Below are 17,479 nucleotides of genomic sequence, written 5' to 3'. Positions count from 1 at the left end.
ATTTTGTAATCATGAATTTAAAATAAAATAACATTTTTTACAAATTAAAGAAATGAATGTATGTAGAGGTCTTTAAATAAAATTGAAAAAATGGTTTAAAATGGTTTGTATGTTGTTTCCATCTGACAATACCAGGGTTCGCACAGGGCTTGAAAAGTGCTTGAAAATGAGTCCTAGGCTTGAAAAGCCCTTGAACAAAGGTTGGCCTTGAAAAAGTGCTTGAAAAGTGCTTATTTCATGTACAAAAAGCCTTAAAAATGTCTATTTCTGCTCAAAATTACTTTTATCATCGCTTTAATTATTAACTTAAATCGTTCTTAAGGGAAATATTATGAAAATTTATCATAAATTCCTTCGCGCAAAAAGTTGAGTACGAAATATAAGCTTCGTACACTATTGAGTACGAAATGGTATGTGTACACGTCACAGATTATGTGTACTACGTCAGAGGTTCTTCGTTGTGATCAATTTTCGCGAGTGAAAACGCAGTGATGGGGAAGTGTCGTTTCAAACCAGGGTGGTTAACTGAATATTCCTGGGTACAGAAAACAAATGACATTCGAAAAGCACATTGTCGATAATGTATGAAGACCATTGATGTCGGGGGGATGGGGGAAAGCGCTTTGAAAAGCCACAAGAAAACATGAAATTGAGAATCAATATGTTTGTTTGTAATAACTTTAAAAAGTAAATACATATGTGAGACTCATTGAGTTAAGGATGGATATTAAAAACATGTATTTGTATGTAATTAAATAACATGTATGAGTTAATATGGAATAAGTTTAATGAGTTTGAGCAATTAAATGACATTTAATGTGTTAATCTGGTTTGAAAATGCATTTTTTTAAAGGAAACTAACGTACTGTTCTTGGCCTTGAAAATGAAAATTTGGCCTTAAAAAGTCCTTGAAAAGTGCTTGAATTGAGGTTTGCGATTTCTGTTTGAACCATGAATACGTATCCCGTTACGTATTGTATCGTACACACTGTACCGCGATACGTATAGTAATGAAGGGGAGCGTATCATGACACCCTTAATAAGAATAGGATTTTTTTTTATAGATGAACAGTGGTTGATAAAGGGTCTAGAAGCCCAAATATTATTAAATGCATGAATTAATACATTTGTAATCAATTTGATCACTTTGGTTGAGATTACCAATTAATAATATATCAATGAAAAAAACATTAATCATGTTAAAAAATAAGTTTTAATTAATTTCATTGATTTTTTTTCGAGTAATTGACCACATGTCTGCCCAGTTGCAACTGAGAGTAACATTCTTTTGTGACATAGACATTTTGCTTCACTTTATTATAAACGCTATCACACTGCAGTTTATAAATTAAAGGTCAACAGAAGAAATCTGACTAACTGTTCATATTTTATAAAGTAATACCATATTATAACAACAAAGTAAAAAAATAAAATTAAAAAAAAAAGTTAGAGCTAAAAAAACGATGATTTTGATGATCGGGAATTTCCGTAACGCGTTCGGCAATTTCCGCCGCTATTTTACCCCGATGACGTATGTGTGCACCACTGCGCATGACGAATATTCCCATGTTATGTACAGTATGCACTGAAGCATGCAAATTTCCCTAAAAACTTCAAGGATTACAAGACTGTGTTGATCATTCACTTGCATATACTTAATTTATAATCTCTTTTGTGTTGATTACGAGTCGAACTTTTACATGACATTGAGGATTTACTGATTTATAAGATGGTTCAATGTGCAGCGTTTGGCTGCAATGCTCGTTCTGAAAAGCAAACGGAGAAGAAAGGATTCTTCGGCTTCTCAAAGGACGAAAGTATTAAGCGGAAATGGATTCAAGCCGTGAATTCACGAAGGATTATCGACGGAAAGGTGGTGGACTTTACGCCAAGCAAATATGCAAAACTCTGCATAAAACATTTTGAGGATAAGTGCTTTGTCCACCCCCGGCCCGAGTGTGATGGCGAGTGCTGGCTTTGGGGCGGGCTTTGGGATGAGACTGTCGCTGCATCCTGATGCAGTGCCAACTTTGTTCCCTGACACGGACAACTTCAAGGCATTACAGCCGAAAGCCAGACGAGTTAGGAGCCCCCAAACGGAAACGTGACAACTATGGTGTTTTTTCCAAGAGAAATCGCAAAACGGTAAGAACTTAATTAATAAGGTCAATGATCAGATATGCATCTTAATACCACAAGTTCTATGTTATTTCAAAAAGCTCAAACACTGACAATGTAAAAAATACTTTTGAATTAAAAATCATTGTATGTAGTTAGAATAGTTGGCAGCTAGTAACCAAACTGACTTTGGCAGTACGGCAAGATCTAATTATTTATTGTAAGTGTTTTGACAGGCATCAGTTTGAAATCGACACATTTCGATCTTAATACAAATGACTGTATCTATCTAAATATACTGCTAGTCGACACAATTAGCATTTCAAGCAGTGGACACTGTTGATTCCATTTCCTGGGAAGAACCAGTACTTGGTGTCTATGGAGGAGATAATAAGAAAGCTCCCTGAGTAGGGAGCGAACCCAGGAACTCCCGATCGCTAGACGGACACCGCATCCACTACACCACCGTGACCTCTTACTGTTTTCCACCACGGTTAATTTAGCTCAAGTTCTAATGTAAAGCAGTTGCTGACAAGCCATATTTTCTACCTATTTACCAAAAATTCAATTAATAATGTGTTGCTCATCTTTTTATTGTTTAAAATGTGAAAACGCAATGGCTTTTTAGTAAATACATTCAGACTTCCAATAATGTATTAATGCTGGTTTAGAAAAAGAGATGATAAGTTAGAAATAGTGTGCCATTTAACTGTTAAAAGAATAAAAAAGAAATTTGAATTAGTAGCCGACAGGTGTCTTATTATTTATATACCATTTATTCTTCATGTAGTGTGAATCATAAAATGCATCTTGATTTTTTTGTGTTTTCATAAATTGAACAGCAACTGATTCTAGTACTTAGTAGCTGATGGCTATTTAGGCTACTGGTAGTGCCATGATAATTTAAATAACAGTTCAATTTCAGTCTTCAGGGTAATATATTTAGCCAAAATCATTGTTCTATATTAGAAACAGGAGAAAAATCCAATAGCCTGACTATATAAATTATTAATTTCTAGAAGCCCAAATAACATCTTACCAGACCCGGGATGTCTGGCTTATAATTTAAGACTGAATAAATGTTATATTTTCAAATTAATATTGTTACATGCATTAATTGCATTGGAAACAGTTTTCAGTGTAATAAACTCATTTTGCTCCTTATGGGCTTTAGCCATTTTGAGATTTCATTATAGCATTCAATGTACTAAAGATGTGTTGATTGATTAATTTCTGAAGTGGAAAAAAGAAAAACATGTAGTTTTACTATTATGAATACAAAGTTTACTTTATTTTACAATTTTGTGTTACAAATCTTGTAGAAAATAAATGACAGCATTATAATATGTGTAAAATTAAATAAGCTTTTTTCGGGTTATCATTTTTATATTTTATTTATAAAGTTGCTTCAATTAGGTGGTTTCTGTACAAAATAAGTTGGTCACTAAACTAGCTGAATTTTTGCAAATCACCATGCCAACAAGGCACCAAGTTGGCAGAATGTGGTGTATTACCACCCTACAGCTGCCATAAATCAAGCTGGTGTCATAAAATAGATGGTCCTCTTTGTTTCTGTAAAGTCAAGTATTGTTATCAGTGATCTACTGTTATCAATTGTATTTGGCACAGACAGTAATAAAACAAGCAGATTATCAGACTGCAGTAATCATAACAACTGAATATACAACATACTGCACTAGTAGATAGAACAGTATTTATAAATAGAATAGGAAATAAATTGCAAAAAAATATAAATAACATTTTAATTTTGAACAACAGCAAAAAATATAAATAACATTTTAATTTAGAACAACAATCTACACTTTTATTCTTGTCTCTTGTCTTTATGCTTTCTTTTAATTTAAACACTGTATTATTTTAATTGGGATATTTTTTTATATATTGTATTTATTTAGTTTGACAAATTATAATTAAAACAGATACTTGCATAAATACTGGCATCATTTAAATACATTTCTTCAAAACTTGATTTTTTTATTAATTAAAAAACAAATCCTCATGAAATGAGCTATAATGCTGCGCATGGACACAGTTTTATAATACAGTTAAAATGAAAAAAAACAACAACCATTTTTAATGAAATAGTCATGGAAAATTGCTTACCGGTATAAAGCTTTAATTAAAGATACTAATACTATATTGCAAAAATAAATGTCGATCATGAAATGAATAGTTTTGTTTGAGAAAATCACCAAAATGATGTCCATTCCCTGTTTGATGTCTTATTCTCAATTCACATAATACAGTGTTTTTAGAACACATCATGACCTGCAGTTGACCCCTATTGATTTTGAGGTCACTAGGTCAAAGGTCAAGGTCACGGTGACCCCAAATAGTAAAATGGTTTCCGGATGATAACTCAAGAACGCATACGCCTAGGATCATGAAACTTAATGGGTAGATTGATAACGACTCGCAAAAGACCCCTATTGATTTTGAGGTCACTAGGTCAAAGGTCAAGGTTATGGTGACCCGAAATAGTAAAATGGTTTTCGGATGATAACTCAAGGACGCATATGCCTAGGATCATGAAACTTCATAGGTAGATTGATCATGACTCGCAGATGACCCCTATTGATTTTAAGGTCAAAGGTCAAGGTCACGGTGACCCGAAATAGTTAAATGATTGTCGGATGATAACTCAAGAACGCTTTTGCCTAGGATCATAACACTTTATAGGTGCATTGATCGTGACTCGCAGATGACCCCTATTGATTTTCAGGTCACTAGGTCAAAGGTCAAGGTCACAGTGACAAAAAACGTATTCACACAATGGCTGCCACTACAACGGACAGCCCATATGGGGGGCATGCATGTTTTACAAACAACCCTTGTTTCATTTACATTTATCGGATTATATATTTAACATCCGATTAATGTAAATGAAATGATTATGAAATTTTGTTCAATGACATGTGTTGCCATGAAAGTTGGACTATTACTTGTCTTTAGGCTCGAAGGCGCACAAGGAATTACTGTTGGTCATCGGAAGCAAGCGTCTTCTCTCTGACATTCGCATGACATTCGCATGCTGTCACCAGCTGAACAGACCTCGATGCTGGAGGCTCAACACAAGGTGGTCTGCCAAATTGCGGCAAAATTTGTCTGCTTTTCATACGCAGCAATGAAACAGAGGTATGAATTGTGATCGATTAATATTATATCTACAGAAGAGCTAGCGCAGGCATGTTGTTTTTGTCTTTCATAGTCCAGTGGTAATAATTTATAAAACTACAACTTTAAGGCAAAAATTAGTTTATTTCCTACACGCTGCAAGTTTAATGAGAACAACATTTGATTATGATGCGGTTTGGGTTTTTTTACATTCGGCATTGGTTGCGGAAATTCTAACAACCAAAAATATGATCTTTAATTCGAGTAAAATTAATATCCTAGTTGACTAATAAACATTGTCATTTGCAGTTCATAAACCATCAAGTGCCCATGAGCATATGTCCATAATAAATATGCATTAGTTGTGAAAATGATTTTAGTTCCTTTTTATGCCCGTGAAGGTGGGCATATAGTGATCGCACTGTACGTCTGTCTGTCTGTCTGAAATTCCGTCACACTTTGCGTTTAGGTTTCGAAAAATGTGGAAAAACACTTTGCGTTTAGGTTTAGACAAATTTGGAAAAAGGGGGCATATGTCATCCTATGGTGACAAGCCTTGTTGTTATTTGAAATAGTAATTGTTGATATAATTTGTGATTAAAGGCTATTTTTGGTAATCCAGATTGCATCTGGCAGCCCTGCATTCCGTTTCTAATGCGCACAGGAAACATGCAGAGACGAAGAACGGCGAAAAGCGCTACAGGATTTCGTATCCAAAGTACAAGGCGGGACACCATGTCGTGAAACCTGTCAAAGAGGCCTGCAATTATGGTAATGGTCCTTCTAAGCAAAATAGAAAATTGGCATTCTAATATATAATATACAAAAACCTAACAGTGAAACTGACTAAGTTGACTGTTGTTGTTGTTTTTTATGCATAAAATGTGTATTTTTATTTATTTGTTCAATGTGCATAGTTTAACCAAGTAGTAAAAAATAAATTGTTGATGCTTTTTTCAGATTATGTCACAGAGCTCATGGTTGAATTGCTGCAAGTAAAACAACAGTTCAAGAGCACCCGGATTGCTAAGCAGGCATCTTCTTCCATTCTGTTCTCTCCACCACCATTAGCATCATCTGCGAAGAAAATTTTAAAGAATGAAGCAGTGCAGTTGCACCGCTCTAGGTTTAATTAATTACAGTAATTGGAAACAACTTGGCATGCCATTTGTCATGTATTGCTCCAGCTGGGTTTAGTGTACGTGCGTAAGGTGTCATCCCAGATTAGCCTGTGCCATATATGTTTGTAATTAATTTAAAAAATCCTCGCGCTGGAAAGATGGGACAAAGCGTGCGCAAAATATCTCGTCCCATATTAGCCTGTGTCCCTGATAAGACTGTGCAGACTCGACGTGAACACATGATATGCCCCAAGTTTTATATGACAATGTCTACGAATGTGCCCTTTTGACAAATTAGAACCTAGCTGAAGCACTGATCACGTATTGTTTCAAATTAACATAGCAACTACAATTATTTTTTTGAAAAATGTGAATGTATTATTTTGACAAATATGCTGTAATAATAGTTTTCCCATTGTGTGCTATACTGTTAGTATAAAAATGTTAATGTCAACACCTTTATTTTTAAATGTTGGGACCATGTAGTGTTTTTTGTGTGATAGTATTGGTCTGTAAAAGGATTGTAGGACATAAGCCCCCCAGGACAAAACCCCCCCAATGAAAAAATGAACATTTGGACAATTGCCCCCCAGTAGTAATAACAGGTAGGATATAAGCCCCCCAGTGCTTATTTTGCATCTGGATATTTGCCCCCCAGTGCTTATTTTAGGAGTGGACATTGGCCCCCCAGTGCTAATACCATATGTTGTTTCCATTAGACTAGTATATCTCTGTATTTGGATTCAGTATTATTTCATATCTCATAAATATATAATCATAGAAACTTGGATCATTATAATTTGAAATAAAAAAGGTCCAGAAACTCACTTTAATTGCCTAATCTTAGGTAAAACAAACATCTTAAAGAATTTGAATTGTTTTTTAATTAATCAATCAAAAGGATTATCAGCTTGTTAAAGGTGTTACATGTGGCTTTGATCATATACTTGTTAATGAAAATTAAAGGCTTCTGTATTTAATAAATCAAAAGGATTAAAAGGAAGTGATAATTGGACATGATTATCTGCTCAATCGAGTAATGTCGTTTAAAATTAGGCACTGGGGGGCAAATGTCCAGATGCAAAATAAGCCCTGGGGGGCTTATATCCTACCTGTCATTTCTTCTGGGGGGCAATTGTCCAAATGTTTATTTTTTCATTGGGGGGGTTTTGTCCTGGGGGGCTTATGTCTGGATCCCCTGTAAAAGATGTTTTAAAAGTCATTTTGTTAAAGGTACTTAATTTGACTCCATGACAAGTTGTATTGCAACATTGTGCTAGTAAAGCTCATTTACTTATTCCGTCCAGTTTTCTAAAACTTGTCGTCAGGTTACAAGTTGTTCTGTTGTTGTGTCTGTGGTAATTTATATTTTTAGATGTTGCAATAAACTTGTATGCTACATATATATTGTTGTGTTGGAATGTTTTCTTCATTTCAAAAACATCGAGAGTAAAAATTTGACATGCTATTTCTCATTAATAATATTAGGTCACCTCGCTCGTGGAGAGTTTAGAAAAATTCAATTGCGTCATATTTATATAAAATCAAGACTAATTATTAAAAAATATTTATTAAAAAACAACAGAAATGAGATCATTCAAACTTTGAAGTGAATGTCGACATAAATGAGATCAATTTACCATAAATAAAAAATCGTGTGCAGGGAACACATCGGGTTTCAACAAAATGGCCATGTCAGGATACTAGCAAAAGAAATAAAACATCTATTCTCGGTCATTTAGTATTAAATGACACGACCATTTACGTAAGAATTATTCATTTCAAATCAACATTATTTATTTCAACTAGTACGTTGTTGAAGTGTTGAACTTGAACGGTTAGTAAATTTGGACTGGCATTCGTACGTCGATCAGTTTCAGCGAATAATTATATCTTTTCAATGTGTCAATTATATTTGCCTGATTAAATTATAATTAAATACTTAAACAGTCAAGATGCGATGTCCTGTGGATGTGTACTATGAAAAATAAAAACACGTTATATGACGAACTTTAAAAAGACAAAAGCTGATATCGTTTCCTTTGTTATGAACTCGTAGCTCGTGGTTAACTCATACGTCACTTCCGGTTGAAACAAAAATGTCGACTCGATCACGAAGTGCGAAAAATCGGCATAGTTATCGGCTGTATACTCGCTGAATACGATGGTTTTAATCGAATTATGATATGGAAATGCATTTAAACGTTATAATCTCCCATAATATTGGTGTATTTCAGGATTTTTTAATCGGGTCCGTTGATCTTTAACTGATAAGATAAGCTATTGGGGGACATCACCGACCCCAGTAGACAGATTATCTCCAGAGCCAATTAAATATGCAGGTTTTGTTTTTTGCTATAATTAGCACATGCTTAACAGTTACATGTATATGTTTCAATTGTACTTTCTCGTGGAAGCTGTCTAAGCCAGCTTTTTACCTTACCTGACCTTTGTAAGACAGACTGTCCAATAAAATTTCCTGCGGCTAGACACAAATAAAGACACTTCATTTATTCCATTGGCTGATTTGAGCGATATATATATATATGGTATGTCAATAAAAGATTCTTATTGTGTTTTCAACAATATCATGAAAATATTATTTTTGATTATTTCACCATATTGACGTTGCCAAATGTGTAGGGAATGCTTGCAAAAAAATAATGATGTTATAATATATTATACATTTTGGGAAGTAATTTAAGTATTTCTTTGCATCAATAGAAAATAACATAAAATAATGACCACTTAAACATTAAAATTATTGAAATCCGAACAAGATGTAGCCTGGACATTAAACCCGGGGGGGGGGGGGGGGGGGGGGGTGACCCATTTTTATACTGGATTTCTGAAAAAGTACACCCATTTTGATACAAGATTTTTTTTTAAAGCATACCCATTTGTATACGATACCATTGAGAATGTGGAACCATTTCAATACAAGAAGTTTTATAAACTGGACCCATTTAAATACTAGAATTTGATAAAGTGGACACATTTCATACTTGAATTTTAATTTCTGTCATATCAATACAGTATACTTATTGAATTTGCTATGATATCTTTAACGCTACTGAAATTTACTTTTTGATACCCATTTATATGGTGTGCGGTAAAAATGCCATAGGTAAAAATGCCAGAGGTAAAAATGCCAGCGGTAAAAATGCCAGAGGTAAAGTGGTAAAAATGCCATAGGTAAAAATGCCATAGGTAAAAATGCCAGACGTTATATATAGTAAAACAGATTTTTGAGCAATATTTTTTAAGGATATTGAGTATTGTACGGAAACATTTTTTTTTTAATTGAACATGTTGTTAATGGTTGGGAATTTGTGTTTCTTTGATGAATCGGTCATTAAAGAAAACTTGTTAAATTCATTGTAAAAGGATATTGAGTATTGTACGGATACATTTTTTTAATTAAACATGTTGTTTGAGAATAATGTGTCAGTAATACATGTTATTTTATATTGTATTCTAAAGATTCACATGCTTTTTTTAAGAAATGAAAGATTCAAATGTGTCTTATTCATATTGTTTCTGTGTCTTAAATGTGTCTTATTTATATGTGACTACGTGCTTATTTTTTGAAGAAATGAAAGATTCATATGTGTCATATTTGTATTTTATCCATGTCTTAAATGTGTCTTATTTAAGACTACAGGCTATACCGCCAGTGCGATGCAATAGATCTTATTTCTTAATCTCCACTTTCACACTTAGCGCTGTCTTTAATAAGGCTACCTCTATTTCAAGGACAGATTACTGAAAACTAAATAAAAAGTACAACGGTGATGTTGATCCATGTTGATGTTGATTCTAGCTAGATCATATTTAAGTAAATTATATTAGTTTGGAATTATACAATTGCGTATGCTATGCTTAGAATATATAGACATTTATTAACATTTATTAACTGTACTGATATCCACATCAAATAATGATTTTACCTGTATTATTTGCCATTAAACGCGTATTTGAAATAATAATGGTAAATAAAACTGATGCTTGCAATAATTGTCATTAACTTTTTCAAACGGTATAAATATAAGACAATGGTAGAGCGTTTTTTTAAGGTACACAACAATTTAGCAATAAATGAAATCAGTTATTTTGGCAGTAAATCCAATTTTTCCAGTACAGTAGCCAGGTGCCTGTGTATTGAGCTAATAAGATAGTGATCAACACAGCAGGTTGCTAATACACAGTGTAGACTTCCCCTGACTTTGATTCTAGCACAATAAATCCCAATATTATAAAATTAACAGAACAGAATAGCGAGTTTATTTGCGACATAAGCATATACAGCTAAACATCAAACTACCATAATAATAAATACGCAATACACATGCATCAAAATAACACCAAAAATATGTTTATGCATTTTGTACAAATATATGACTTGTGAGAATGTTTGATGTAAGAGAAAGCTCTTTCTGTTTTAACAAAGTTAAGTGAATTTTTAAAATCCGCAATTGATAAAGAAAAAAATACAGTTAGATGTTATGTACAAAATTTTAGTTGTGGGGGGAAAATTTACTCTCTAAAAAATCTTTATATTATCTGCTCTAAGTTTAAATGCTGTAATTAGAAAGACGTATCAATACATGCCTCATTTAATAATCAATCTATTATGCATTTATATATAAGCAGATTTCTGATTTCAATAGTTTTATGGTTTCCCATATTTATGCCCCCTTCAAAGAAGAGGGGGTAGATTTTTTGTACATGTCGGTTGGTCAGTCCATCCGTCCACCGAATGGTGATGTATATCATTTGATGTATATCAAAGTTATAATGGCAGACACAGTATGGTGCCAGATAAGAGATTAGCCCTCCCCAATTAAATCAACTTTTTATAATAATTTAAACATTTATAATTTGACTTCATTCTCATTCACAATCTTACTTTGTGTAAATTAGTATAAATAATGGTTTGTTTATTTTGTGTAGTTAAAATCATCGAAGAATGTGCTTAATTAAAAAAGTGCTTCAGTTTTATAAGTTAAGGAAAGTTTTAATAAATTGATCATTTAATATATGATTTAATTTATAAATTTAGTTTTGAAACAAGAGTCATTTAATAATTAAGATAAGAATTTAGTTAATAATTTATAATTTTAATCCATTGATCAAGGAATATTAAATCTAAGAATTTAATTTAAAACAGGTGCTTGTTGATCAATTTATAATATAGGAAGATAATTTAATAAGGTGTCTTAGCTCAGGTAATATTAAATACCACACAATACCTGGAAATAAGACAGCATTTTGTCTTATTACCAGTTATTGTGTGGTGTAAATGGTGGATTGGTTGTTTATTGTCTTTCTGTGTTCATTTGCTGAAATATGACAATGAATTTATAAAAATGAAGCTCATTCTATTACAAGAAAAGGAATTTTGTATAATGGAAGAGTTTTTAAGTTACAATATTCATGTAACACACATAAATCCTATTTTAAAGGTAACTGGCCGTCAACTGCAGTAGTCTGTTGTATCTTATGGAGAAATTGCCATTATTACATTATGCAGTAACAAGTCAACTAAACAGCCTGAATGTTGTTGGGTTAAAATGGTTAAAATGCTGATAGAAAGAAAAAGAATTCACATATGAAACATTATAAATTGCATGCTTATGTGCCTTCTTTATAAATTCCATGAGGCCTTTATATTTTATGCCCCCGGTAGGGTGGCATATAGCAGTTGAACTGTCAGTATGTCAGTCTGTCCGTCCGTCCGAAAAAAAATTAACGTTGGCCATAACTTTTGCAATATTGAAGATAGCAACTTGATATTTGTCATGCATGTGTATCTCATGAATCCGCACATTTTGAGTGGTGGAAGTTCAAGGTCAAGGTCATTCTTCAAAGTCAAAGGTCAAATTGCGGCACAGTAGGGGGCATTGTGTTTCTGATGAACACATCTCTTGTTTTATCTAAATTTAGAATAGCATATAATACATTTCATATTATTTGGTGTTCATCTGATATGCTCATTTGTATTTTCAGTTTGGCCATGCCCAGGAGGGAGTGACTGAGTTATGGGGTGCAGAAGAAGCACAAGCCATCTCGACATGATGAATCATCCCCAACAGCGCTTGAGGATGGTTTCTTGCTCGATGAGGATGAATCCATACCTGAGAACTGAGGATGATACTTCTGTCAACACTGCATTGTATGAAGACAAAGCAACTCAGTGTGGTTAGTCATCGTCAACAACAGAACCAGACTCAGCTGACGTTGGAGACTGTCAAGTTGAGATCACTGTGCCTATCAGGGTTGAGTGTTACAGTAACATACTGAACGAAGTGATCCAAAGCAATTTATTGTCAATACGCACGCTAGAGACCTGGACATTCGCTTTTTACATTCAGATCAAAGCATGGCAAAACATATTTAAGGATGAAAGTATGTGTTAATGAAGCAGGACACACTACTGAATATGTTCATGGTTAGGAAGTTGCCCAGAACCATTTTTTGTGGGAACAAATTTCTAGTGATTATCTTTTTGCCCTTTAGCTCACCTGAGCACAATATGCTAATGGTGAGCTTTTTTGATCGCCTTTTGGCAGTCGTGGAGTGCGTGTTGTGTGGCGTCAACATTTGCCTTGTAAACAATCTTGAGGCCACATTAATTGTCCAAACTTCATGAAATTTGGTCAGAACATTTTTCCAAATGAAATCTTGGACAAGTTAAAAAATTGTTCCGGTTTATTGTCCGTCATCATGAAACTTGGTCAGAAGATTTGTCAAAATGATATCTTGGGCAAGTTCAAAAATGGTTCCGGTTGGTTCAAAAACATGGGCACCAGGGGGTGGGGCATTTTTCCTTATATGTCTATATATAGCTATAGAAAAACCTGGTATCCGGACAATCTCTCCTACAGACAATTGCTCCTACGCTAAATTTGATAAAGCGGACGGTCGCTCCTACGATGTTTTGACAGGGCGGACAGTCGCTCCTACGATGTTTTGCAAGGGCAGACAGTCGCTCCTACGATATTTTGACAGGGCGGACAATCCCCCTTCACATTATTTTGCCAACCCGGACAATCGCTCCTACATTATTTTGTCAACCCGGACAGTCGCTCCTACATTATTTTGACTCCACGGCAAAATGTACCGGTAGTGTACGCCGATCAAAGGCTAACACCTATGATTAACCGACAATTAGAATTGCCAACTTGTGTCGAAAAATGCGAAATAAGCCAGATATTTAAATTTGAAATCGAAAATGTCTGTACATTTGAATTCGCCATTATGTTGCATTTCATGAATTTTGTATTCAATGTATAATTGATTGAAGCGATTGAATGATTTGGAAAGTTCTAGTGATGTCGTTTAAATTTGTGAAACTACGATGATATAAGGTATAAAATACGCATCTTATGTATCCTTGGCAGGATAGCTCAGTTGGCTAATGCGTTTTTTACTTCGAGTCCTGCTGCGGGCTACTTTTGTTTTCCTTTTTTAAATTTTATTTTTGATTTTTTACTGGAGCTTTTAAAATTTAATGTTTACATTTATGAATATAAAGCATTTAATGACAAACTTCAAAACATGCCAAAATCTGTGAAAAGGCCCCTTTAATGTGACGCCATTCTGTAATCTTTATGCACGGTTCGCACATCATAGGTGTCAAAGTGGTCATTATCGATTGATACTACCATTGTTGTTATAGCAATTATTGATTTAATGCGGTTTTTATGTTTATTCCATTCGCAAAATGGCACTTATTCCAATAAATGTAATATAGGAAAGAATGTCCCTGATAGGAATAATGTAGGAACCATTGTCCAAAGTGCCCTTATAACTACCTTATATTTACAGAATCGACAAACTGTAACATAGTTTGTCAGTAAGTAAATTAATTAATTAAAATCAAATTGATCGGCTCATGTTAATTAAATTGGCTTTCTGTTAACAGGTTGGCAATTTTAATTGTTGGTTAATTATAGGTGTAAGCCTTTGATCAGCGAATAATATGTTTTGCCGTGGAGTCAAAAATAATGTAGGAGCGATTGTCCGGGTTGACAAAATAATGTAGGAGTGATTGTCCGGGTTGGCAAAATAATGTAGGAGCGACTGTCCGCCCTGTCAAAACATCGTAGGAGCGACTTTCTGCCCTGTCAAAACATCGTAGGAGCGACTGTCCGCCCTGTCAAAACATCGTAGGAGCGACTGTCCGCCTTGTCAAATTTAGCGTAGGAGCGATTGTCCGGGATTCGAAAAACCTTTTTAACACTCTATAGAGTGTCCCAATGATATCATGAAAAACATGGCCACCAAGGGGCGGGGCTTTTTCCTTACATGACTATGGTAAAAACATGTTAACACTCTCAGTCGCATTTATAGTCCAATCTCCATGATGAAAAATTCTTGTGATTATGAATTTCCTTCAGCAACATTAATACCCTGCCCCATACGATAATGGCTCTTATGCTTACATGTTTGTTGCCTGCATCACTGCAGAATATTAGCTGTTTTCTCCCGATATGTTATTAATTTTGTAATATCAACAACTTGCTTAATACGTGTAATAAATTGCTTATTTTTTATGCCAGTTGTATTGATATGTGTTTATGAATGATGAAGTTTTGATGAAATATCATTAAATTGTAAAAACTATGTTCATGCATTCTTTTATTGCACAGACTAAAATTAAACCTATCTCGCCAAAACCACTGGATGCGCGAGAGTTTGCCTATTTTTGGCGAGCTGCCTATCTCTGTTATCTCTGTTATCTATGTCTCTGATAAAACTAATTACTGCTGTGTTGTTTTTTTCATCCTTTCCATTTGTCTCTTTTATATGTCTGTCAAATACAGGGCATATTAAGGCTCGATTGGTCATTGTCGGCTCAGGTACTACTTACATGTACCCCGGGTACTCTTAAGTATACTTACATGTACCCCGGGTACGGTAAATATACTAAAACGTACCAGGGAATTTAAAGCTTAATCGGTCGTTGTCGGCTATTTTTATGTCCCCCACTATAGTAGTGGGGGACATATTGTTTTTGCCCTGTCTGTTGGTCTGTCTGTTGGTCTGTCTGTTTGCGCCAACTTTAACATTTTGCAATAACTTTTGCTATATTGAAGATAGCAACTTCATATGCTTGTGTATCTCATGAAGCTGCACATTTTAAGTGGTGAAAGGTCAAGGTCATCCTTTAAGGTCAGAGGTCAAATATATGTGGCCAAAATCGCTCATTTTATGAATACTTTTGCATTATTGAAGATAGCAACTTGATATTTGGCATGCATGTGTATCTCATGGAGCTGCACATTTTTAGTGGTGAAAGGTCAAGGTCATCCTTCAAGGTCAGAGGTCAAATATATGAGGCCCAAATCGCTTATTTTATAAATACTTTTGCAATATTGAAGAATGCAATTTGATATTTGGCATGCATGTGTATCTCATGGAGCTGCACATTTTGAGTGGTGAAAGGTCAAGGTCATCCTTCAAGGTCAGTGGTCAAATATATGTGGCCCAAATCGCTCATTTTATGAATTCTTTTGCAATATTGAAGATAGCAACTTGATATTTGGCATGCATGTGTATCTCATGGAGCTGCACATTTTTAGTGGTGAAAGGTCAAGGTCATCCTTCACAAGGTCAAGGTCAACCTTCAAGGTCAAACGTCATATAGGGGGACATTGTGTTTCACGAAGATAGCAACTTGATATTTGGCATGCATGTGTATCTCATGGAGCTGCACATTTTGAGTGGTGAAAGGTCAAGGTTATCCTTCACAAGGTCAAGGTCATCCTTCAAGGTCAAACGTCATATAGGGGGACATTGTGTTTCACAAACACATATTGTTTTTAATTAAATATATTCACATTTATGTCAATTTTCTGTAAAATGGCCTCTATATTATCGAAACTCATACTCACAAAGCATGTTGAGGCAGTTTTTTTTTAAATAGAGTTTGTTTAAGATAATCGGAAGCGCGTTTTACGACATAGGATTTTAGGCGGGAATACAACTCGAGTACAGTCTAATATCGACCGGGTACGATTTAGTATATTTACCGTACCCGGGGTACATGTAAGTATACTTAAGAGTACCCGGGGTACACGTAAGTAGTACCGGAGTTGACAATGACCAATGGAGTCCATATTAAGGGATTAATTATGTCATGCCTGGGGTCAGGCAGCTTCCAGTACTTTGTCCGGAGTTTTAGTCTTTAACTATATCACCTATTCACATGAAACTTCATATATGCATATATGGATAGATCTCACTGATTAGAAGTTCAGTGCACAAGAACTATAGCTATAGCCCCTTCATTACTTTATTTATCTCACTTTTTTATTGTCCGGGTCATAACGTAATTACAATAAGACCCATTTACTTCAAACTTCGAACAAAGGTAGGTTGTGGTGTATAGAAGTGCAGCGTTCAACAATCATAAGTCGAGAACTCTGGCTTGCATATTTCACAATTCTATGCCTTTGTTGGTTTCACATTTTTTCTTGGTTTCCTGTTTTCCTGAAACTACTAGTTCATGATTGAAAATTAAGTTTTTATTACATTTAGAAAGGAAATCATACTGCTTATATGGGTTATATCAAATATTTCAGTTGTGTGTGGTATTTTGTATTTTATACACAATAATGAAAAGTGATATAAGTCCTTGGTGTTATATGTCTGTTTGTTTAGAGGGAAAAAGACAGCACAGGAACTAACGTCTGGGATATCATATCCTTATCAGAAAACAAAACAGTTAATAACTGAAACTGCAAATATAACTCAAATGTATTTAAACATCATCGATTCTATTGGAGTAGTGGTGTGTCCCATAATTGAAACTAGCCAGTACAGTATGTTTCAAGAAGACTCCCGCATGTCTCTGCTAATAACGCTACCAGTGCACGGTGTTGTTAAAGATAAAAAACAAACAACTACAATAACAAATAAATGAACCTAACACACTGCCCTATTCAGGCATTTTGTGTAAAAAAAAACAACTTGTGGAATGTAACCGGTACACTAAGGTACGACATTGCACCGAAAATGTTTGCAAGCTAAATTAATAGGAAAAAAACCTCCAAAACTGTTACACGGGAATAAACAGCAAAAGAAATACAATTCCGAAT

At 34.4% G+C, this 17,479-nt stretch overlaps 1 protein-coding gene across 1 annotated transcript; it reads left to right on the top strand.

Moving 5' to 3' along the window:
* The first annotated feature begins 465 nt into the window (after positions 1–465).
* On the top strand, positions 466–6,932 carry LOC127875423 (uncharacterized). Its single transcript, XM_052420488.1, has 4 exons — positions 466–2,145; positions 5,092–5,274; positions 5,876–6,024; positions 6,214–6,932. Exons 2-4 carry the CDS (start codon positions 5,168–5,170, stop codon positions 6,387–6,389), a joined length of 432 nt encoding a protein of 143 aa, XP_052276448.1. The 5' UTR covers positions 466–2,145; positions 5,092–5,167; the 3' UTR covers positions 6,390–6,932.
* Positions 6,933–17,479: the final 10,547 nt, after the last annotated feature.

Source organism: Dreissena polymorpha, chromosome 3 (genome assembly GCF_020536995.1).
Source record: "Dreissena polymorpha isolate Duluth1 chromosome 3, UMN_Dpol_1.0, whole genome shotgun sequence".
Classification (NCBI taxonomy): domain Eukaryota; kingdom Metazoa; phylum Mollusca; class Bivalvia; order Myida; family Dreissenidae; genus Dreissena; species Dreissena polymorpha.
Note: the sequence above shows the minus strand (reverse complement) of the source record. Positions and strands in the feature narration are given on the sequence as shown.